The 20256-nt window shown below is 34.0% G+C and overlaps 4 protein-coding genes across 6 annotated transcripts; 2 read left to right on the forward strand and 2 right to left on the reverse strand.

The window, feature by feature from the left end:
• The first annotated feature begins 468 nt into the window (after positions 1-468).
• Positions 469-7037, forward strand: LOC123321673 (glutathione-specific gamma-glutamylcyclotransferase 1-like). Its single transcript, XM_044909400.1, has 4 exons — positions 469-507; positions 2571-2897; positions 2984-3019; positions 6316-7037. Exons 1-4 carry the CDS (start codon positions 469-471, stop codon positions 6832-6834), a joined length of 921 nt encoding a protein of 306 aa, XP_044765335.1. The 3' UTR covers positions 6835-7037.
• Positions 7038-8182: 1145 nt separating this feature from the next.
• LOC123322138 (neuroligin-2) lies at positions 8183-12149 on the forward strand. The gene is made up of 9 exons (XM_044909986.1): positions 8183-8565; positions 8619-8897; positions 9005-9142; positions 9252-9405; positions 9462-9673; positions 9782-10145; positions 10315-10988; positions 11048-11163; positions 11299-12149. Exons 1-9 carry the CDS (start codon positions 8254-8256, stop codon positions 11585-11587), a joined length of 2538 nt encoding a protein of 845 aa, XP_044765921.1. The 5' UTR covers positions 8183-8253; the 3' UTR covers positions 11588-12149.
• A 40-nt stretch (positions 12150-12189) lies between these two features.
• On the reverse strand, positions 12190-15712 carry LOC123322141 (F-box/LRR-repeat protein 7-like). Of its 3 annotated transcripts, none has more exons than XM_044909989.1 (5): positions 15413-15712; positions 14120-14383; positions 13179-13947; positions 12942-13118; positions 12190-12787 (listed from the first exon to the last, which is right to left on the reverse strand). In XM_044909989.1, the coding sequence occupies exons 2-5, from the start codon at positions 14375-14377 to the stop codon at positions 12252-12254; spliced, it is 1740 nt and encodes a 579-aa protein (XP_044765924.1). In that variant the 5' UTR covers positions 14378-14383; positions 15413-15712; the 3' UTR covers positions 12190-12251. The 3 variants fall into 3 exon arrangements, with proteins under 3 accessions (XP_044765924.1, XP_044765923.1, XP_044765926.1); XM_044909988.1 differs by having other exon boundaries at positions 15425-15709; XM_044909991.1 differs by having other exon boundaries at positions 13179-13944; positions 15425-15701.
• An 844-nt stretch (positions 15713-16556) lies between these two features.
• On the reverse strand, positions 16557-18513 carry LOC123322150 (zinc finger protein 706-like). Its single transcript, XM_044910005.1, has 3 exons — positions 18352-18513; positions 18050-18211; positions 16557-16891 (listed from the first exon to the last, which is right to left on the reverse strand). Exons 2-3 carry the CDS (start codon positions 18191-18193, stop codon positions 16802-16804), a joined length of 234 nt encoding a protein of 77 aa, XP_044765940.1. The 5' UTR covers positions 18194-18211; positions 18352-18513; the 3' UTR covers positions 16557-16801.
• Between the last annotated feature and the right edge of the window lie 1743 nt (positions 18514-20256).

Here is a 20256-nt window from a genome sequence, read left to right on the forward strand (position 1 = left end):
GGATAGAACAAGTTAACAAGTTAATAATCCCGAATCGAATATAATGACCATGATTATGAATTCAAAATCGGTAGCTGTCAATTCTTTTGTCTAATAAAAAATTCCGGGATTATCGGGATTATTGTCGAAATTTTTTTCAATGATTTCTCTGTTTCACATGTAATGTTCTTGAATTATTCGATAGTCGAGAAAAGAAGATAGTGACATACAAAAAATGAGATCAGAGGTGAATGAAAATGCCCCTTCGAAGAAAACAATCACATCGCATGTCGTTCTGGGTCTCACGAGAATATCTCTAAAGTCTGTATAATTATTGTACTGTTCGTTTTAATTATGCGAGGATTGTTTATATAATCAACTACCTATTTCGAAAGAACCGACCAGTTGCTCTTGCTGTTATACGAGCCGCACTTCAAATCGATAGCTGATTTCTTTTCGAGATATTACAAAATGGAAATTTCGTATGAAATGGATGAAAGTGAGAATGATATCCGAATATTGGTCAAGGTTGGCACAATTTCCTCCGGTGCAAGTTTGAAACAGAAGCGCAAAATATCCAATGATTAAGATGCCATATTAAAGGTTGCAAAAGAGCGCTTATTTATGATTCATTGAAATTACTTGTGGGATTGTCATTGTTGCGAGATGAGTTGAAATGCGTTTTTTTTTCATCGACTTTCCTCAGACGTATTTCCCGAAAAGGGTACGTGTAATAACGCAGAGAAATACTCGAATGGATGGGGTAATTTGAAATTTTCCTTGGTCCCAATTTACCAAAAATTATCAGTTACCAAAAAATATGATCGTACTTTCTTTATTCATGAATTGCATAAAGAAAGTGCCAAGTGATTGTTTACTTTCTTCGAGAAATTTACCTCGAGCATGGTTTGAAACTGAATAAGAAATAGACTTACAGACAAATGGACGCGAGTCAAAAAGTAAATCCAAAAAATGCACCTCACTTGTCACTTTTTGAAAGAACGTGCACTTTTCGCAAGTACCACACTGTCACGCGCACCACACCGCCGCGCAGACTTGACTTAAGACCACTTAGGAGCTGAGCGTGTTTCTTGATCGCCAAAGCATGGAAATCCAAGTAGTAGTATCTACTTTCGACGCGCGCACTCCTCATGACGTCACAAGACGACGGTGACGTACTTATAAGTGGGTTAGTCTTGTATGGCAATCAAGGTAGTTTCATTTCATAATGTAATAACCTTTGATCCACTTTCTATTATATTAGATGTCTCATGTTAGTCCATTTGGTGGAAGCGCCAATCTTGAATCGTGAAAAACTTCTTTTTGATGTGAATAATGATGAAATTGTATATCCTAGGATACAAAATCTACAACTAAATCTAAATCTAATATTCTCCACAACCAGGTTGCGGAGATTGAATTGTGGTTTATGCAATTTATTACCTACAGGAGTAAAATGGTTCCCTGTTAATTAATGGCAAACGCGAAATGAGCTTCGAAATGATCAAAAAAATCCTGTGTTGTTTCTCCGTGTCATTCTCACTTTTTGGCCCGACTTAGAAAGTGTATCAGATTGCATTTTTTCCGATGTTGGTGTTAAAATTCATCATACGTTATTCGACAATTTGCTGTTTCCTCCTTTTTTACAATGAAATTTTACTTGAAAATTGCATCTAATAATCTTATACTGATAGGCCGAACTTTGAATTTCGTTCTCAACTTCGAAATTCTTGATAATACTCGACATCTAGTAACGAGTAGGAAGAATTGAACATCAGAAACAAGAACTTCATAGCGTTTCTCTGCTATTCTTCATCCTATGAAGCACAGATGGCGCCAACTTCGATTAATCTAATTGAATAAATGATTAAATGGGACACATATTCCGAAAGAGCAACTCTTCTTGTTGAAAATCTGAAAATTTCATGGAGCTCGATGCAGCCGTTCGGTCTTGACGATCATTTGATTGATTCCATCTTTTTGGAAATGTTCGATAGTCAGATTTAGAGTCGTTTTTCTCTCAATAAAAATAACCGTAGATGGGAATGTGATACATATTCCGAAAGAGCAACTCTTCTTGTTAAAAATCTGAAAATTTTATGGAGCTGGATGCAGCCGTTCGATCTTGACGATCATTTAATTGATTCCATCTTTTTGGAAATTTTTCGATAGTCACCTTTAGAGTCGTTTTTCTCTCAATAAAAATAACCGTAGATGGAAATGTGATACATATTCTGAAAAAGCAACTCCTCTAGTAATGAATCTGAAAATTTCATTTCAAGATTTAGTTTCATATTTGAAATTCTGTGAGATGTTTGTTGATATAAAATAAATATATTCCCCTTTCATATTTGAATGGGGAAATAAAATAATTTTTCGATATTCGGAAAAATATTCCCCTCAAGTTCACAAAGGGGGTTCATGGTCCCTCCACTGGAACCGCCCTTGATTCCTTGTGGTTTAGTTCAGTTGCGTTTGCGTATATAAAGTGAAAATAAGAAGAGACTCTTGAGGGATTCGAAATTTCCTTGTAGCATCTCTAGAAAATTATAAACTGTTGAAATCATGCGCGTTTTACACAAATCAACTAGTGTGATAGCCGATGTCGCGGAGCACGTGGTTTCTGCCAATGCTTTTACTGTCATTCGTGCATTCGTAGAAGTCGCAAGTGGTGTAGATGCTGTAGTTTCGGTGTACTCTTGCATCATTCGGAGCTTAACATGAGCTCTGATCCGTCAGTATCATATTTACATGATGAAGTTGATGACAGTGACAAGAAATGCCTGTGGGTTTTCGCATATGGTTCTTTATGCTGGAAACCGGGAATCAAATATAAAAAATCGGTGAAAGGCTACATATCCGGTTATTCTAGGAAGTTTTGGCAAGGCAATACAACACACAGAGGAACAGATGAAAACGTAAGTATTTGCCGGCTTTTGTTTTTCTAATTAATTTCCAAAATTATTCTGAAACTTTAAATGTATAATCAATTGAATTATTTCAGCCAGGCAGGGTGGCAACTTTGATCGAGGAAAAAGAGGTAAGAATACATTCTTATTATTATAGAATATGCCATAAATTTGGGAAATACAAATAGGACGGAATACAAACCTGAATAAAGAGTTCCTTACAGGGATATTTTAAAGTTATTCTCAAAAAGGTCAGTCTGCTGTTTATGGTCATGAAATTATTCTTCAAGAGCAAACAGATATCTTTAATACATTTTGGATTCGCTACAGTTTCCAAGATGATATAAAACCATCGTAACATCTTAAATAATCTGAAAGCCCGCCCAGGTATTCTAATTGTTCAATGAATATTTATTAGATTTGGAATTCTTACGAAGTCGATCCGAAAATCAATATTTAAATCGTGATTATAGTGGAGGCATATATTTGTAAACAGTCGAGCCCAAAATGAAATGCTGTTTTTTTTCAGTAGGAAACGGTCTTACATAATAATTTTTTGAGCGGTACCAATTATCTCTAATTTCTTTTGATTGAGCTGTTCTGGAGTCACACGTGTTTTCGTTTTCCATTAATGAATTTTTAATATAAAAAAACATGTTAATCGTTGTTTAAAGCAATAGTGCGACGCGATATGGTAAAAAATTGCAAGTACGACAGCTTTGTTTTTACCTTCATAGGGCCAGTCCACAAATAAAAGCAATGATACCACGAAGCGTTATTAGGTCATTTGACCCCGTATATCAAATCAACCACAATTCATACGATTGTGTCGCTGATCTGAATTTGAACTGAAAAATAATTTGAAAAAATTCGAAATTTTCTAGTGTTTCTATATAGCAACCCATTCTAGCATTCATTCAAACAATATTATCTTTAAATCTTCGTTCTATTCGATTATGCCTAAAGCTCTTATATACAGGTGGTGAACCGAAATTTAATATTTCGATAAAAGGGTGTTTTATCCACAGAATCAACCATTTCGATTGTTTAATCTGATCCCTCTCTATTGATTCTCTATTATCAGATATGTGACAAAAAAAATGTGATGTACGCCTTCGCGCAATATATCATTGTCGGTGCGATTCAAATGGATCCTTTAATCGCAAATAATAACCACAAATTGTTTCCGTCTGGCTTATACATATATATACTTATATGCCAATTTTGTCGACTTGAACGTGAGTGAAAGATTGCTGGTATAACGGGTCATCGCATCGATGTATACAACCTGAGGAATATCTAGCTCATGTCAGACAAAACAATGCTTTCTCAACGAAACAAAATAAATTCAATTATTTTTGTTACTAATTTCGGATTAGAGAGATGTTTATTTTGTCGGTAATTATAAGGCTTCAATTCTTCAATTATCGTTATCATATCCTCCTTTTATCTCAACCTTTATCAATTCCGTACTTTCAAAAATGCAAATATTTTGTTTTTATTGAGAAGAAGCGAATATTCAGAGTCAGAGGGAATATTTTAGAATTGACGATTGATCCTTCGAGAAGTGTTTAATTTAATGATTTTATTTTGAACGTGACATTTACTAAATTATCTGCTGTTTTATGCTATCCGATATTTTTTTATTGTTTTTCTGAGATCCCACAAATTTTGTGGATTATTGTTATGGTTATAAAATTGCCGAAAAGTATCTAATGTTTTCAAAATCCTCTTTTGTTTAATGGTTTTTATTGTGGTTACACGTGGTTAATTGTATTCATTGCCGCCATGTTAAGGCGTTATCATTCTTTCATTACTTGGTGAAAGTTTTATGTCCGCAGTCAAGTCTTATCTCGAAAATTATTTAAGTCCACTCCTGTGTCAATGAGTACCCAAATATTGAGAATCGTCACTCACGTTATTTTCTTATCGCGCGACAGATGTGAATTTGAAATTTAAGAATCATTAAATAAGACCTTTGCACTATGCCTTCTTAGATTGAAAAAAGACATCTCATTTGTTATTATATAGGTCATATTTTTTCAGTAAAGTTAAGCCTCTATAGTTATTCAATAGCTTAACGTTATCCAGTACAGTTAATAAAATATGAATTAATGACATTAATGACTGGCAATGCAACTGTACAAACACATAATCTAAAGAAAAGAGGAAATTAATGTCGAATTTGCCATGAGAATTTCACAAGTATAAACCAGTACTGAAATTTCCAATCAGCTTGAAAAATTTCTCCATTTATTTTTAGTTTGCAGAACATTATTCGTCAAGATCAGATATTTTTCGTCTTTTGTGGTTAGAAAATTTGAATTTAGCGTCATCTTTTCATGCATAAGAGTTCTGTTCAGAAGATATTGTACTGTTTGAGTAAAATTTACCATAATAAAGAAATAGGTATTTCTGGATGCATTCACACAGTAATACTATTTATTTTCGGGATTTTTTTTATCTGATCTCTTTATTATGAACAGTTGAAAAAATAAAACGTATTCAATTGTGTTTGTGAGGAAATTTTAGAATAAAACCTTCAGTGTTCACTTTTCCTTGTGCGGTTGTGAATGCAAATTTTACGTAAGGCCGTCTGTGTGGTAGTAGATACAACTTCTCGATCCTCTCCTTAGAATCCATATCCAGACAAAGAATTAGAAATAAGAAATGCACAAACGAAATTTTGAGAGAAATATTTTAGGTCAAGATCCCAACATGACCTTTCGGAATTTCCTTAATGGCTGTGTGCAAAAACATAAAACGATTCATGGAGTTGCTATTTTTATCCAACCTCCACGTTGTACTTTGATCGTAAAATCTTATAGAAGAGCAAGATCGTCATCTCTTTATTACTGCCAACTTTCATTACTCTTTCAGAATAAGTGGATTCATTGTGAGAGAAAATCCTACAAATATATAATGTGTATATTGAATACAGGCGCGAAATAAAATCTTCTTATCAGCATATCACTTCCTCTAATATCAAAACAAAGGAATAATCGTTAAATTATTTCGAACAGTTATCTCTAGTAGGAAATATTAATTAGGGCAGGTACAGTCAAACATGACATTTTTCATTTTTAGTTATTGAGCAAGTGTATTCGATCCTGGAATGAAATTTCGAATTCAACACTGAGGGAAATTTATATCATTACTTTCTACCAGAAATTCGAAACCCTCCATGTACCTATACACTTGTATATATTACATTCCCCACAATATACAGTTTCATATAGGAGAGCAGCATAGAGACGCGAATACAATTTAATAGTATTAGTGGCTCAAAAATATTCATTTTAGTTTTTATTCGTTGTCAGGTAACTCATTATTCCTACGTATCCCATGTATTCCTCCTAATTTTGTTTTCCCAAACGTAGGTAGGCTTGGATGTTTGAAGTGGAATAATGAATTTTGTTTGTTTTAGGGTTGCGTTCATGGCATTGCCTTTGCTATAACAGAAGAAACGGCCATTCCTTATTTGAACAAGCGTGAATGTGAAATGGGTGGATATGTAACCCGTTTCGCAAAGTTTTATTCGGAAAAGGGCCAGTCGTTTCCAGTATTGCTTTATATAGCTACCCAAACGAATCCCCAATGGCTTGGAGATGCCAACACATCTGAAATTGCCGGACAAATAGTCGATTCCGCTGGACAAAGCGGACACAATGTAGAGTATCTAATCAGATTGGCTGACTTCACCAGGAAACATTTTCCTCTGTTCGACGACAGCCACCTTTTCAGCCTGGAAAAGGAAGTGCTGAAGAAGCTGAAAGCCAGAAATGTATGCGTCTCGACTCTGATGGGAAATGGGGAAGGATGTGTTAAATTCGTGAAGAAGGAACAAATGGATTCTTCTTCGCTAGACGAGCTTCCAGCACGTTTCGAATCCTTCCAACACGCTGCTAAAATCCCAGAAAAAACGCTGCGCTGTTTGAATCTGTGATTTATTTTATTTTTTTAATCTAATTTAACTAGTAATTTAAGTTTTTTGTTGGAAAACAATGTGTTATATAGTTTTTTTTTTGTTCGGAAATGTTTATGTTTATCCATAGCTGTTTCGAATATTTTAGAAGGAAACACGACTTGGAAATATTCAATTTGTGATTTTTTATTTAATAGATTTGATCAATAGACAAATATTTGAGAGCTTGGTGAATGAATTCGAGATAATAAGTCATTGACATCATTTAGTAGATCTGTATAGACTGTATAGAAAATTTAGGTACCTATATATCGTCTAGACCTATAGATAAAATTGGTAAATAAATTTTTCTATCTTCATTCGAATTCGGTCGATCCACTCAGAATAATTCAGATTACAATTTCCGGCTGGAAAAAGTATTTCTGTTTGTTATGCTTTTTTTTCGGCTATTTCCTTATTGAGATTCCGCAAATTAGCAACGCTTTCTCACAGTGCGCTAAAATGAAATGGTTCTATGAGACCGTACGTGATTATTCTAGTACCGAATTTCTTGTTGTGAATATTCCGTACGTTTGATGAATTTCAATTTCGTTACACCACGAATTTAACTTTTACTTTTACGGCAAATGGGTCCGGTTTATAGTTAGAAAATATCAGTAATAAACAGTTTATAATTTTCTATCATTTCGTTATGTAATGGGTACCTATTTTTCTCCTTCGAATTCAAGTATGTGTTCTGGTTTTCTTCGCTTTGTTGATTATCTTCATTGTATTGGTAAATATTTAAAAACGTGAAATATTTCATTGATCGATAAAAACGAAAGCTTGACAGCTCGTTAGAATTTTTCATTTCTATTAATACCAAGAAAAATCGTCAAAATTTCATAATACATAATCTCCTTCGAATGTTTTTATATATCCTATAAATCGAACTCGATATAGCTGAGGGGACTGCGGAAATTCATGCTCGAAATATATGAACCTGTGTTTATTTTATTACAAAAATACACTCTTCCACGATGCTTTTTTAATAATAAAACTCGACACATCTCGCATACGTGATCAAAACGTAAAAAAGCAACTTCAAGGTCTTGAGAATTGTGCCAAAATCGTATACGTGTTTAAATATACATATGCAACAGATCTGATAATATATTGATGATTCCCAACCAACTGAATATCCCTCTTATGATAACGATTTTACTGTTTTATTTTCATTCTGATTTGAAAATTTACATTGGTCTTAGTTCATAATGCTATCTTGGCGACCTCTTCTGCTGATTTAGAGAATCGCAGATGTGCCTGAGATATTTCCAACTTGGGACAGATGCTGCCATCTCTATTTTAGATATTTTGATTATTCATGCTATTAGTCTATTTAATGAGCTGTCAGACAGATAATGAACCACCACCTATCAGTTTGTAAACAGAACTTTCGAAATGACCAAGTTAAATGGACTATGTGTGATTTTAATAAGTGAACTTTTGGTTTTTATTGGGGCCCAGCAAGATTTCCTAAGTTATCCAACGTACAATTACAATTATAACTTCAGTAGGCCAAACATAGACAATTTCCACCAATATCCATATCCCCAATACACACAAAACAACCAATATGATCCTGGTGTGAATGACCAGAAGTACAGAACATTTTGGTACAAAAATAGGAGATATGGGCAGCCCAATAACCATTACGGTTGGAGGCCAGGAGATCCTAGATATGGAAAAGATGAGAGTTATGTGTATGATAAAGTAAGCGTTTAAAAGCTCTCAATGCAGGATAGATTCATTTTGCAATATTTTAGTATGGGAATCAGGAACAAATATTGCCTGGTGTTTTGGCGGGATGGAGGGAAGACTTGCAGGGTAAGCAAAGGGCTGAAACAAAGAACCAAAGGAAAGATATAACAGTAAAGACTATACACGGAGACGTCCAAGGTTTTATGGTTGATATTTATGATGATCCTGATCCTGAGTCAAATTATAGGCCAGGTTCTGACTTTCTAGATAGAAAAAGGGGCGAAACATCTGTTTTTCTTGGTATTCCATATGCTGAACCTCCCATCAATAAAGCTCGTTTCAAGGTATGATTCACCCATTAGTCTTCATTACTATATTTCACTGATTGGTTTCCATATTAATTCTTCTTGTTTGATCTGTCGATGGAGTTCACTTAATTGGGTATTTTCAGCCTCCACGTTGGCATAAGGGGTGGGAATTACTTCAAGCAGTTGACTATGGGCCTGCATGTCCACAGCCAAAGCAATATACAGAAGGAATTAGATATATTGATGAGGATTGTTTGTACCTTAACGTTTATGCACCCCCTGTAAGTGTATGAGCCCTATGATTACCATAGGTGAATAGTAAATCGAAGCACTAAGCACTGCCTATACTCAGGTAGTCTGGTATAATTCCAGTAATTTTATTCATTTTAGCTACAAGAAGGTGTGGGACAAAAGTACCCAGTAATGTTCTACATTCATGGGGGTGATTTTATACATGGAGCTTCAAATCATTTTCCAGGACATATTTTGGCCACTTTTTATAAGGTTGTTGTGGTGACCATAAATTATAGGTTAGGTGCTTTAGGTATGTTGCCATTATCAAGACCTTTATCTGAGTAACTAATTTCTTTCATCAAATAGGCTTCTTGAGCACAGGTGATATAAATTCACCTGGTAATTATGGTATACTTGATCAGGCTATGGCCTTACGGTGGGTTTATGAGAACATTGAAAGTTTCAATGGGGATCGTGAGAGAATTACCTTATTTGGTCCTGGTGCTGGTGCCGCATCTGCTGGTTTGCTTATGGTCTACAAGGAAACTAGGGACATGATCAATAATGTTATTGCTCAGGTAGGATGTCCTCTGATCCAACAAAAATCAGACAGTGCTTGTCTGAATTTCCTGTGACTGAAACTCCAAACTAATAATGATATGTCAAATGGTTTCTATTGATTTTAGAGTGGTTCTCCCTTGGCAGACTGGTCAATGATATTCGATAAGTATAGGGTTCAAAACACTAGCCGAGTATTCGGCAGAGTTCTAGGGTGTGGCTTTGAGTCCTCATGGCAATTGGTGAATTGCTTAACAAATGCAAGAAGTTTTAATGACATAGGAAATGCTGAATTTCCTCCTGATGTAGGTTTATTTCCATGGGCACCCGTTATAGATATGAACTTCACTGCTCCTTACTATGAGGGCTGGAATGAAAAAGACTGGCATTTCCTTCATTTCAAACCTGAGGATTTAATCAGAAATAGGGGTTACAACAGGAGAATTAGTTACATGACTGGAGTCACCCTGCAGGAGGCTGCTCACTTCATAAGTATGTTTCAAACATAAACTTATCTTCTCTAGTGTCCTTCAGATAATCTATATTTCATCTTATCATGCCTGTTACCTGTGATCTGCTAGATAATGGCGCTCATGTGGTTGTATTTTATGATCTTTCAGAATTCAGTTTGCACTGATCTTTCACAACCATTATTTTGTAGCTTCCAATAAGAGCCTTGAACCTGATTTCATTGTTACACAAGAATTTTTCGATACAAAAGTAAGGGAACTGGTTAAAAGATATAATTATACATTGAACCCCAATGGTACATACGAAGCAATAAAGTACATGTATACCTACTGGCCTGACCCTCATAATACTACATTCATTCGTGAAAAATATATACAGCTGCTGACAGATTTCCTTTACATTGCTCCAAATGATAAAATGATCAAATTACTGGTGGAACAAGACATTCCAGTGTATATGTATGTACTCAACACAACTGTTGAATCCTACAGTTATCCAGAATGGAGAAAAGTGCCCCATGATATTGAACACTACTTGTTATGTGGTGCCCCATTCATGGACGTGGAATTCTTTCCTAAGCAAAATTTCACAAGAAAACAATGGACCAACAATGACAGAAACATGAGTCATTTCTTCATGAAAGCTTTCACAGATTTTGCAAGATATGGGAATCCCACTTACACACAGATTCTTGGGTTACATTTTGAAATGGCCCAGTTTGGCATGTTGAAATATCTCAATTTGAATACCACCTATAATTCTACCATCAAATGGAATTTTAGACAGACGGAATCCGCATTTTGGACCCAATACATTCCCACTGTTGTTGGGCACCTGGTGCCTACATATCCACCAACAACTGAGGTATAACACAAAATGTTAACAAGTTATCTCAACCTTTATTTTTTGATTTATCATTGCAGTTCTGGTGGGAACCAACAGCACCTTTACAAATTGCATTTTGGGGGGTTTCTGCAACTTGTTTATTACTCATTGTGTTTTTGGTAGTATGTTGTTTGTTGTGGCAAAATGCCAAAAGGTATGTTGACTTTATTTATTGTGAACATTGACAAACTTTATTTATGGTTTTAAATCCTAAATAGTAAGTATAAATGATTAGAAAATGTAATTTCATATTAGCCTACAGGATATGTAACACTGGTTAATTTTTCAGGCAAATTGACAGGAATTATAATAACATGTATATGGTATATGAAAATGGCCAGGACACTGGAATAGATAATGTTAGAGGCTCAGATTATGATTACAGGGAGAAATTACACACACCGTCTGCTTCTTTGAGAAAAAACAGTGGATCACCACTTTCAACTGATATGACTCTTGGTGATGTTCAAAGTGTAATGAGTGATTTAACTGTTGACCCTTACAGAGATGGTGCAACTTCCAAATTAAAAAGTGCAAAAACCAATTACATGCATGATATTCCTCAAACAGATGTTTGAGTATTTTCGTCCGAACAATATTGATTTGAATCATGTATCAAGTGAAATGAATCCTGTCCTTCAAGGTAGAACTTGGACCTTTAGAAATAAAACAAACATCACAGTATTAGAATGAGCAGCTTCTGGTAACAAAACTATTGTCCAGTTGGGAAATGGTTTATGTTGAAGGTGCAATACAGAATTTGGGTATTGAAAGTCGCCTTATTGTAGATCAACTATTTTTATAAAAACAGGATTTATATATTTTTACAATTTTTTTTAGTATTTATAGACTTAAATATCTGCCTTCTTTGATTATACGAATAATATGTGTTTTATACTACCACTTGTGTTCTTTTAGGGTGATTCTTCAAAATGATTAACAGATGTATTGTCTGAAATATTCTAAATTCGAATTCTGTTTTTATCGATAAGAATATCGCACAAACTGTCCGTCCATTGTATGTACTTCAGGTTTTTAACATTCCATTGTTGTTAAAGTATTAAGTATTTTACATAAGAATTTTACTTTTTGACTGCCATAAAAATTATATAATAAAGAAATAAACCATTATCAAATTTGCTTAAATATTTTTCATTGAGGGTATATGGATCAGAACGTGTTTGGTGTATGTATATATTTTGTCATATAAAAATTTACAAAGTATTATATATAATTTTTTTTCTAAAAAAATCCGGGATTAGTATGTTCTATTATGCATCGTTTACAGTATTTCTTAACAGCTCTGTATCCTTCTAACGATATTTGACAGTCTTGAATATTAAGCTGCTGGAGTCCTCTACAAAAGTAAGCAAGGCTCTGGACACCCCTATCAGTAATCAAATCACAGTTTCTCAAACTAATCTTCTTCAAATTGGGACAGCTTTCGGCTAGGGCTTGAAGCCCTGCGTCGCCGACATCACATTTTCCGATATCTAAAGCTCGTAATCTTGTACAAGAACGAGCGATGGTGATTATTGCATCGTCCGATACTGCTTCACAGCCTCTTGCATTCAAATAACGTAATTTATAACATCTTTTAGCAATAACTTTTAGGCCTGCGTCACTAACTTGGGTGCACTTTGCTACCGATAGGTACCTAAGCGTTGCTCCCAATTTTGCTAGTTCGTAAAGGCCGAAATCCGTCACATTCACGCAGTCACTGACACTTAGCTCTTTCAAATTTGAACAGAAGCTCGGTATGAATTTCAAACCCATATCTGGAAAGAAAATGTAGATATTCACATGTGATGGTCAATTTACGACTAATGCATGCTAGGACACGACTGAGCGCAACTAGGACGGTCTATTGCATCGTCCAGTCCTGTTTCACATGGTCTGTTCTAGCATGAATCGGCCTTCATTTAGGTTTACCTGTTATTTGAACGCATCTGCGGAGATACAAAAATGTCAACTGGGGGCAATGGCAAACGATGACTCTTAATTCATTATCATTGACATGAGGACAGTCTGTCAAATCTAGGTACTGCAGTTGAAGCCTCAAGTGAGGATCTGGACCATTAATGCTAATACATGAAATTTTAACACAACCTACAACAGTATACATTTAGTCATTACCTACTGGACATTTACGTTAGTAATTCGACTCACCGGTAACATCCAAGTGTTGTAAGTTATGGCATCTTGTAGCTACTTCAAATAGAGCCGTATTCGTTATTTCTGTACATCCTATAAGCTGCAAATGCATGAGATCCGGACATTTCCTAGCAAGAAGAAAAAGGCTTTTATCTGTCAACTTCGCTCCTTCTACAATTTCCACTCTTTCGATACCGTGACAAATGCCCGTATCTCCGCCTTCACTTCCAATTTTCTTTAGTATCCTTTTCAAAGCTTTATCACCGCTCACATTTTCACCATTGAGCTTTATACTTCTCCACAAACATGGCGTCCAGGCTATGTGATTGAACCTTCTGCAAACTTTGGCGCAAGTACTCAAATCTTTACTTCCAAGGAATGTGAAAATTTTCAATATTATCTCGTCTGTCAACTGATCGAACGAATTGTTTTTCATCTTATAGTTTTTTCCTTTATTCGATCCCTTGTCAGACCATATTGGATTGACGGTAGATCCCGAGCTTGGCGACACTAAAGTGTGATAACCTTGGTCTAGGCTCGGGCTGTTTTTTCCTAGTTTCGTGAATTTTTCGAGTAGGAAGTTGGTATCTTGGTATATGTGTGGTTCTGGTAGTGCTGCATAGGTTTCCATATATATAGGAGAATTCTCTCTGTCCCAGTAGGTCTGCTCTAAGGATATTGAGGAAAGGTTTATTTGTTTTTGTTTCATATAGCCGCTTTGTGGTTGAGGAATCGGTGTATCATATTCTGCCTTGTTTCGACATGGTTCTTCGTAAAAATGCTGCTGAAAAACGCTGCATTAGATACAAAACAGATTCGGAAATAAAGAGTTCAATTGAAAGGTAATAAAATATGGCAAAACTATCTACACTAAAGGGGTGCTCATTTCTAATCGTCCTGATTATGGAACGGTGTTGAAAAAAAAGAGGTGGTATGCGAATGAAAATACTACTTACTGAAAGATTTGTTTGTTTGTGGAATTGACTAGTTTCTGATGGCTTGCGTTCATTGTATGTTGGTTGTAGACTATTTGAAAGGTCATAGGGGCTCTCATATTGGTTGTGTGGTAGATTGTAGTAGGTATATTGATGGTCTGGATAATTCACCGCATTGGTGACTTCTTCTGATTTTGCTGGTGTTTGTTTCAATCTGTTCAAAGGACATAGCGATGGTTTCGGTGATGCTCTATTGTAGATAGATTTGGGATGATGCATATTATTCTGTAATAGGTATACATAAATTAGTGTTATTCCTAGCAGAAAATTAATACAAAAAAATATTATTTTCTCTCTCTCATCGCCCTTTTTATTTAGTTTTTTCAATTATTGCGCATTATTCCACGAGAATATGGTTACCCAAAAACACGGACGGAATGATGATTCTATGAAGATGTAAATCAAAAAATTTTAGAGAAATTGATCCAGCCTGATTAACACTTCTGCAAATTTTCTATCATCAATTAAATTGCCTCAACAAGTGTTGAACAGAATTCTGAATCATAAAATCATTTTATTAACTCAATTATTATAATCCTGATTTCCTGGGTACCTTCTTCTTGTGTTGAATCTTTTCTTCAGATTCCTGTTGTCATTTTGATCTTAAACGCACATTCCAGTATCACTGAAATACCAGGTCAATCCGAGACGATGTGTCATTCATGATAAAATACATCGCAGTCAAAATATCGAAAGAATTCGTTCCTTTCAATCTGAGATAGTTATTTAATCTTAAATTCATACTTATCATTTTTATAACAAAAGGTATTTCAGAAAGTTTTATTCAAGATTTATATATCAAAGAACAATGAGACATATCTCTGTTGAAATTCCACTGCATATTATGCAGATATCATTAATTGTTATCTGAGATCACCGATTTTCAGAGGCAACACATTCCTTCCAAGAAGAAACTTTCTTGTTTGAAACTGGTGCTCGAATTAACGGATGAAGAACGAAATTCCGATTATAATTTGAAATATGAATTAAAATTTATTCCAATACCTACATTAAAATAAATATTGCTCTTCGGTAGAAATATTTTTATGACAGAAGGGAGTTCTTCAGACTTGAGGATATGTTTTTATGAAAGAAACGTGCTCAAAATATTTTCTCAATAGGAAGATTATCAATTCGCATTGTTCGATACGATTTTTTTATATATACTACGTTGAGGTATTTCGTTTAATATTATTTTCTATTATAAAAACGTTGTATTTAGGGCTGAATTGAGCGAAATCGAAGGTCATCTACCTTTTGACATACCTAAGTCAGGTCTATATGATCTGTCTTAACCTAACTGACTTCTTTGTAATAACTTGAGTACACTTTTTTCAGAGATATATTACAGAACATTTTCACTACCATTTCACTCGTACTCATCACTGAAAATTTTCACTATCACATAAAAGATGTTTGTCTCATTTCTTCGGAATTTGGGTTTCAGCGATGGTCAGATCGCTAAGTAATACGACTTGATATTGATATTGACCAAATAGATGACTGCTGTGAGTCGTGTTCTTGTACTATGTCGTCATCAGCCTCTTACATTCCCAGTGCCGGATTTGCAATACTTTTGCCCCTAGGCTTTCAGAGCCAAGTTGAGCTCACCTCGCTTCTATTGAACTGATATTAAGGTTCTTGCATTAAAATAACTTGGGAAATAATATGGATCATTTTGTTGGAAAAATATTTGCTTCTTTTATTCAGTCTTTTTAAATATTTGTTTTTGAAATGTTGCGTGGTTCGGTGCTAAATTAATCGTTACCAAATAAATTGAGAGAATTTTTTGTATTATTTTCATGGTATCTTTCACCTCTTTTCAAACGAGAAGTTTTCTTTTTCTCTTATTCATTTTCGAATTCTGATCATTATTTTGTACAATTTGTGTGAAGAATATTTTTCATCAAGTCTCTTCTGATTTGTTGAAGCATGTGGTGTGAATGAAAGTAATAATTTATTAATTTTAATAAGCAATCTATTGTTTTTTAACTTTCTCATCGAATGAACAAATTATATGAATGAAATTGGGTCAAACATTTGATGACTCGATGAATGAGCGGCACAATGAGTATATAGCTACTTACAATGGACGTGATTTGATTCAAGAAATGGGTTTTCTCAAAGGTGAAATCTCGGTTTTTCATAACGCTTTCATATTGTTTGATAAAATTACTTTATCTTTTTGTAGGATATATTTTTTAAGTATACATACATTTCACTTTTGAAAAAAACTCAATTCTTTAGTCATTTTACTTCCACTGTTAGAATTTATGCATTTTAATATAGCTTTTGTGCCTAGTTCATGAGGGTTTTTTAATGACAGAGTATATACATTTTGATCAAATTAATTTTTATTCCAAAAAAAAAATCGTCTTCACATAATTGAAAAACAATAGATTATTTCATCTTCTTTATTAAAATGTAGTTATAATCAGATGATAAAAGTAATTGCCATTTATTTCCACATAAAATGAGCAATCTTTTCATTTAAAGATCAATCATTGATATACATCACTAAACTAAACAATGGGAGGTGTACATCAGTTTTCAGTATAAACAATGAAATTAATAAACACAACGAGAAATAACATTACAAATATCCAACCATCTGAGACACATTGAGTGGTTAGGGTGGGATGATCATAGGTCTTTGAGCTCTGGAGGCACTTCATTCTTTGGATGTTTGTTCTCGAAATGCTGTTTGTAGGTTTTTGGGTCAGGCATTTGGGCCTGAAAGATCATACAAGGATATTTTTATTTTTCATATTGGACAAAGTTCTTTTCTTAATATTCATATATACTCTTAATAATCTAGTTTTCTAAAAACTGTCAGGAGAAACCTTTTGGTACTATTCGTATATATGCCTTATCAATTAATTATTAGTTCAATATTCATAAAGATAGCATTTCTTATAGGGCTCGACTTCGATTTATGCCCCACCTCAGATTTTGATGATTATTTTTTTATAGATAGAATTTTTCATGAGGAATCGAATGGTAGTAATCTCAATCTGCGGAAATTTATAGTTCATTAGCTATGATTTTTTGAAATGTTCGTTAAATGCACTCAATTATGACATTTGAATGTTTGTTCACTGTAATTCTCGATCAATTCGAATGTTTTTCTCAACAGAACTCAACCAATTGGGCTTTTGAGGTAATTCATTGGAAGAAATGTGAATAATTGATCAATTTTGGCTAAAAATTGAACTCAATTATTTTGAGGTTAGGTTAGGTTGTTAGGTTGGGTTAGGACAGTGAAAAAACAATTTCATACATGAAAATATCATTTTTGGCGATTTAAATTTAAGTTTAAAGGACCGAAAAGTGAAAATATAATTTTTCATGATAATATAATGATATAGCACGTATTTTGATGAAATTTTCGAAAAATCATTTCTCTCAAATTAAAAGTTTGCCGGAATTGATAGTTATACGAATAGATTTTGTATCTTCTCCTGCATCCAGGAAAAAATCGGCAAAAAAATCTGACGTAGGCACTTCGTCGAATTCGAGAAAAAGCACTTTACAAAAATTTCAAAAAATCATAACTGCCGAACTATAAGTTTCCGCAGATTGAGACTAATACCATTCGATTCCTTATAAAAAATTCTATTTATAAAAAAATAATCATTAAAATCCGAGGTGGGGCATAAATCGAAGTTTTACCTCTTATAGTAACAAGGTTACTAATATGATTTTTATAGCATATATTGAAGTCAGCAATGGAACACAGTTATATTACAATAAAATATCGGATGTTATGGGTTATAGCTCCTTTTTGAATGGAAATATTTTATAAAAGCCACAAGGGAAACATGCATGGACGAGCCTTAATATATATTATGAACATGTATGAAATAAAAAATAAAATGATTGAAATATTACCTTGCAAACAACACAGACATGTACTAATGCCTTTTGAGCTGCTTTTTTCTGTTCATTGGCGTTGTGACCCTGTTGTTTTTTGGCCTTTGCAGCTTTTTCAGCGGCTTTCTGCTGTGACTGAAGCTTCTGCTGACCTCGAGCCATTGTGAAGTATTATTAAATCTGCAAATTCGGATACGTATGTACATTAACTGTAAAATCTTAGAAACACTTTCCACTAATTACAGGACTCCTAACCAAAAACGCGACTAACATGTTGACAGTAACATACACATCTAACGTTAATATTGGTTTATGCTTACCGAAAAATTGAGTATCAAATGTGTGAATAAATTAAACTATTCGTTATTTCTAGTGAATACGACCAGACTGCTGCAAAGCAGCGTCTTTTCCTTCCACCATATAAGTATCACTAGAAGTTCAAGAAGACTGAGACAGAGACAATTCGTCTCTGACTGAAAAAGAAAAATTTTCAGAGAGATTTAATTTGACATTCGACGGTACCAAAGATAAGATTTATCTTATTACACTATTTGGTCTCTTTCCTAGAATTTTAGCTCCAACAGAGAGGAAGAACAATTTTCTAAATTACTGATAGTTCCTTTACACCCCACGAGATGACACTACACGTGCATTTTCAACCGTTTTTAGTTTGCTGGGGTGAATATACTGAGGGTGAATAGCGGTAGAACAGGTACACCCTCTGGTGAAAAAAAAAACTGGTCAGGAGGCATTGTACGTGTAGACTGAGAATATTTCGACCTTTTCCCCTAGATTACCCAACTACTATTTTTAGTAGTTCTTACAAACATTTTCAAATTCCATTCAAAAAGTGCGACCTTATGTCTTATTGTGAATGCATAGTATTTTTCTGTTGATTAAGACAAACATTTATTAAATTTTATCGAGAACTTTCAATAACATAAAAGGTTTTCGCTGGTTTTTCATAAAAAAATTCTGATCTACAATTTTTAAATCTCATTATCGTAAAGCAATGAACCAGGCTAGAATTTTTTTATTTACTCTATGTGAAGACTGTCAAGGGAAAAAGTTGGGATTGTGTTGAAAATTTCCATAGGTTCCCTTTCTTTAGTCAAAATGACTGCTAGGTAAATAAAATAAAATGTGCTGTATAAATGTTTATTTGGTCATTTATTACAAGTTAATTACAAAACAAAGTGGTCTAAAAAGCAATAGTTTGCCGCTTTCAAGCTCAATTATGGAGTCTAAAATATATATCGCTAATATTTACACATAATAATTTCTATCCAAAGGTATCTTGAATCTAAATAAAGTATGTACACATTACATTTATTCATTTAAACAATACATTTATCATATTCTTTAATTATGTTTCACAGTGGGTATTTGATTTCCATCATATTGTTAAGAAGGGATCACACGAATATTCTGTTATAGAGATATCCACATTCGGATACTTTATGTCGATTGGAATATACCTAAACTTCATTATAATCCTCAATAAATTTTTTATCGACTCAAGGATTTGGGACAGGGTGAGAAAGCAACAGTTTAACATTTACCTACATTTATCTTATCTTTTATTTCTATAAGATTCTCACCGAATTTGATCGGTTTTTTAATCTGGTTCCCCAAGTTAAAAAGTTTCGCACTTTTTTCTACACATTTTCGATTTTCACCGATCACTGCACTCAGATGCTGCTTACAAAAATATATCCGAAATCAAAAGAGAATTTATCAACATTTATATCTACTCCTACACATTTATGCATATCTGTAGAATAATCAATAATATTTCGATTCCATAAATTTGAACAGGGAAGTATATCAATTTTTGGTTACAACTCGAAAACTTATTTTCGGAACGATCCACATGGCTTAATATTAGTAGTTTTTCAATACAAAACCAACATTTTCGAATGAAAATTCAAATATTAGCTTTGTCATTCAAACTTTTCAGGTTGGAATATAACGACATGGTATAAATTTTTCCCCTTTCCTTATATACACCCAATACAATTTGAACTCTCAATTCAGAATAATGTCAAGTAGGTATAAATAAATGATGCATCAGTATTTATGCTTTGTCATGAGGATAATTTCATTCTCATTTGTTTACATGAAATTAGCAGTTCCCCCTTATGTCTCATGTCTCAGCGTCCAAGATCGACATATAGAACATAACTGATTTTGGGTAATATGTCAACCATTTCAAAAGCGAAATA

The sequence above is a fragment of the Coccinella septempunctata genome, chromosome X, assembly GCF_907165205.1.
Source record: "Coccinella septempunctata chromosome X, icCocSept1.1, whole genome shotgun sequence".
Classification (NCBI taxonomy): Eukaryota; Metazoa; Arthropoda; class Insecta; order Coleoptera; family Coccinellidae; genus Coccinella; species Coccinella septempunctata.

Excerpts from the sequence above, each read along its gene's own strand:
- LOC123322150 (XM_044910005.1), bottom strand. The coding sequence starts at position 18,193 with ATGGCTCGAGGTCAGCAGAAGCTTCAGTCACAGCAGAAAGCCGCTGAA. Across the intron at positions 16,892-18,049 it reads ATGTCTGTGTTGTTTGCAAG|GCCCAAATGCCTGACCCAAA; the intron begins GTAATATTTCAA and ends ATGATCTTTCAG.
- LOC123322138 (XM_044909986.1), top strand. The coding sequence starts at position 8,254 with ATGACCAAGTTAAATGGACTATGTGTGATTTTAATAAGTGAACTTTTG. Across the intron at positions 9,143-9,251 it reads TTAACGTTTATGCACCCCCT|CTACAAGAAGGTGTGGGACA; the intron begins GTAAGTGTATGA and ends TATTCATTTTAG. Across the intron at positions 11,164-11,298 it reads TTGTGGCAAAATGCCAAAAG|GCAAATTGACAGGAATTATA; the intron begins GTATGTTGACTT and ends TTAATTTTTCAG.
- LOC123322141 (XM_044909989.1), bottom strand. The coding sequence starts at position 14,377 with ATGCATCATCCCAAATCTATCTACAATAGAGCATCACCGAAACCATCG. Across the intron at positions 13,948-14,119 it reads ACAAACAAACAAATCTTTCA|CAGCATTTTTACGAAGAACC; the intron begins GTAAGTAGTATT and ends AGCGTTTTTCAG. Across the intron at positions 13,119-13,178 it reads ACAACACTTGGATGTTACCG|GTTGTGTTAAAATTTCATGT; the intron begins GTGAGTCGAATT and ends ATACTGTTGTAG.
- LOC123321673 (XM_044909400.1), top strand. The coding sequence starts at position 469 with ATGGATGAAAGTGAGAATGATATCCGAATATTGGTCAAG. Across the intron at positions 2,898-2,983 it reads ACAGAGGAACAGATGAAAAC|CCAGGCAGGGTGGCAACTTT; the intron begins GTAAGTATTTGC and ends GAATTATTTCAG. Across the intron at positions 3,020-6,315 it reads CTTTGATCGAGGAAAAAGAG|GGTTGCGTTCATGGCATTGC; the intron begins GTAAGAATACAT and ends TGTTTGTTTTAG.